The 2755-nt window shown below is 57.8% G+C and overlaps 1 protein-coding gene across 1 annotated transcript in view; it reads right to left on the bottom strand.

Moving 5' to 3' along the window:
* Positions 1-2755, bottom strand: part of LOC113202392 (ankyrin repeat domain-containing protein SOWAHB) — a gene marked incomplete in the record, with an annotated part of 141076 nt that overhangs the window by 41794 nt on the left and 96527 nt on the right. Inside the window, 1 exon segment of the mRNA XM_052266230.1 lies at positions 1590-1601. Coding sequence (XP_052122190.1) covers positions 1590-1601 — 12 coding nt within the window.

The raw sequence follows: 2755 nt of genomic DNA, 5'->3' as shown, positions 1-2755 counted from the left end.
CACACACACACGCCCTGCCAGGCAGCCCTTCCCCGCTGCAGCAGCAGGCCGACCTCCTGGAGCCCCCTGCAGCCTCCAGGAACCCCCTGGAGCCCCTGCAGGCTGGTGCAGTGGGGCCCCGCGGGGGGCGCGCCTGCGCCTCCCGACCTCACGTTTAATCGCCGTTCCCGAGGTGATCCCGGCCGGGACTGCAGCAGTTTACTTTCCCTAACAACAACAAACAGCCAGCACCACCCTAGGAGCACCAATACGCAAAAGCCACGCTCATCGAGCGACATAACGACTGCTCTTCTGCACACAAGATCTAAGTCACAATCACTTTCACGGCGAAATGAGAAATTAAGATTAAGTGTGCAGATATTATCAGGTGCATGTATTATTTTTTTCGCGCGGAAACGAGCGCTCTGTACAATTGCGTTGTTCTCGACCCGCCGTCATCCTGGCGACACCCGCGGTGACACCTCTGCCGCGCGAAGCGACTGTCAGCACGATCACGCCATCGATTCTGCTTTTTCGTCGTTTCTCGCTGGGGGGGCCCCGACCCGGGCCGGCTGCGCGCGGAGAGCCGGTAGCAGCCGGGTGCACATTATCATTCAATTAATTAGCGTGTTTGGAGCCTCATAAAAATAATTTTTAAAAAAGAGAAAAAAGAAAACTGCGGCCGCCGGGGGCCGGGAGGTGCTGCGGGCCTGCCTACCCGACATTCCCACGGCGCCGTACGTCCGCCACGCCAAATGTATGTATGAATGTATGAAATGTGCGTCGGCAGCGCCTAACAAACAATTATACGACGACCAAAAGAGCGGCCGCGCGCCCGGCAAAAATATAATCATCGCAACGATATAATTTCATTAGCAACGGGCGGCAGAAATCGTCGGGATAAATAAAAGTGGGAAAGAAACGCGAACGCGAGGTGGGGGGCGGCGGCGGGCCGGGGATGGGGCGGGGTAGGGTGAGGACACACAGAGACAGAGAAACAGGGAGAGACAGAGAAGCCGGGGAGAGGGCAGCGCTGCAGGCCGGGAGATGAGCTGAATATCAAGGCGAGCGGATCATGTGCCGGAATAAGAAACAATGATAATTAATATTTTTGCGGCGGCCTGGCCTCTCTCTCTCTCTCTCTTTCTCTGCCGCGCGCCGCCGCGCCACGCCGCGCCAAAAGGCATCGTACATAAATATGTAACGTGCGCTCGGCGCGGGGCCTGCGAAACAAGAGCACGTCGTCGGACAGGGCGCACCGCGACCTGCAGATGCGTCTCGTGAGGCTGGTCAGGGGCGCCGCCTGGACCAGACCATCCGCGGCGTGCTCTGCTGCGAGCCGGACAAAACGCGACGACGCACTCGGTCCCCATTCATTCAATCGAAGAGGAGCCCCCCCCCCCCTTCCTCTCCCGACGGAGGAGGATCCGGTCGCCCGGATTAAGGATACAGCAGGACGAGGTCCGTCTCGTCCATCCCATCGGTCCGCGCGCTGACAGACGATTTGTCCTGCGGATGTGCCGCGCCGAGTGAAAGGAGAGGACCATCCGCCGAGGACCTTCGGCTGAGGCAGCATTACTCCACAAATCAACTCGGGACCAACTACTTACGGAGGTGGGGTCCTTTTGGTGGTCGGCAACAGCAGCAGCAGCAGCACATGCAACAGAGAGGAGAAAAGACATGTAGCAACAGAAACGAGCGGATATCACAGAGTTTGCAGTCTATACATTGTCTGGAAAGGAATAATGAACTACACACATGGGTTGTCGACCGATCGGCACAACAAGAAGTGTATGTGTTAACCGCGACCGCGACGCCACGGCAACAACCCCTTTCCGCTTATCATCCCATGTTTCTTCTTTTCACGCTCTTTTCTTGATAGAACGCAATTTAAATACCATAAAGTTTACACCTCTTGTCTTATCGTATCATGAAATGCACTACGCATACCTTATACCTACTTTTATGGGATCGTATATGGTAAACTGATACTGCAGTAGTAGGTGACGCCGCTGCGTCCCGTGGCAAGTGCGGGCCTCCCAAACGGCCGATGATACTCTCGTAAAAGAGGGACCGGCAGCCGTCGCCACGCCCCGCCACGCCCCATCCTAAACGTTGGCCCCGCACGGCCCGGCGGGACTAAAGATTGGCCCAAAACTCCTCATCACACAACGGCAGTGCCCCTGCCGGCCTTTGCCTTTCACCCGGCCGCTCGGCTCCCGCTAGCGAAGCGCCCCGCCCCGCACGGCGGCGGCGGCGCTCGCTGCCCCCGAATGCGCGCGACCTTTCAAATTGTGTCTAAGTGGCCGCAATTTTCATTCCGTTCGACGCCCATAATAATGTTTCGATGGGAACCAAATTAGATGTAAATGTATTCCAGGGGTACGGTGTGTGGCAGGCCGCCTGCAGGCCCAAGGGGGCTCGCCCGGGCTCGGCAGGTTCCCGAGGGTTTAGATTACGATCGCACCAGTAAGCGCCAAGCACGGCGAGGAGAGAGAGGGGGGCAGGGAAGGGCAGGGGCGAAGGGGCCATCCGGACAAAACATTAGCTCATGCGCCACCGAACCAACAAAGCGGGCAAAGCGGCGCAAAGAAATGGCTGCGCGCGCGAGGAAACGTGGGCACGACGTATCGCTATTATAAATACCGTGGATATTATTATTTCGGTAATGAAACAAAACAACAAGCAGGCCCGCCCTTCCGCCAAACGAAGTTGCCAGCTTCGCTTCGCTGCGCCGGCAACTCCGTTCGGCAGGGGCCGGGCCTGCTTGGCCTGC

Source organism: Frankliniella occidentalis, unplaced genomic scaffold (genome assembly GCF_000697945.3).
Source record: "Frankliniella occidentalis isolate FOCC.00 unplaced genomic scaffold, Focc_3.1 Scaffold36, whole genome shotgun sequence".
NCBI classification, from domain to species: domain Eukaryota; kingdom Metazoa; phylum Arthropoda; class Insecta; order Thysanoptera; family Thripidae; genus Frankliniella; species Frankliniella occidentalis.
Note: the sequence above shows the minus strand (reverse complement) of the source record. Positions and strands in the feature narration are given on the sequence as shown.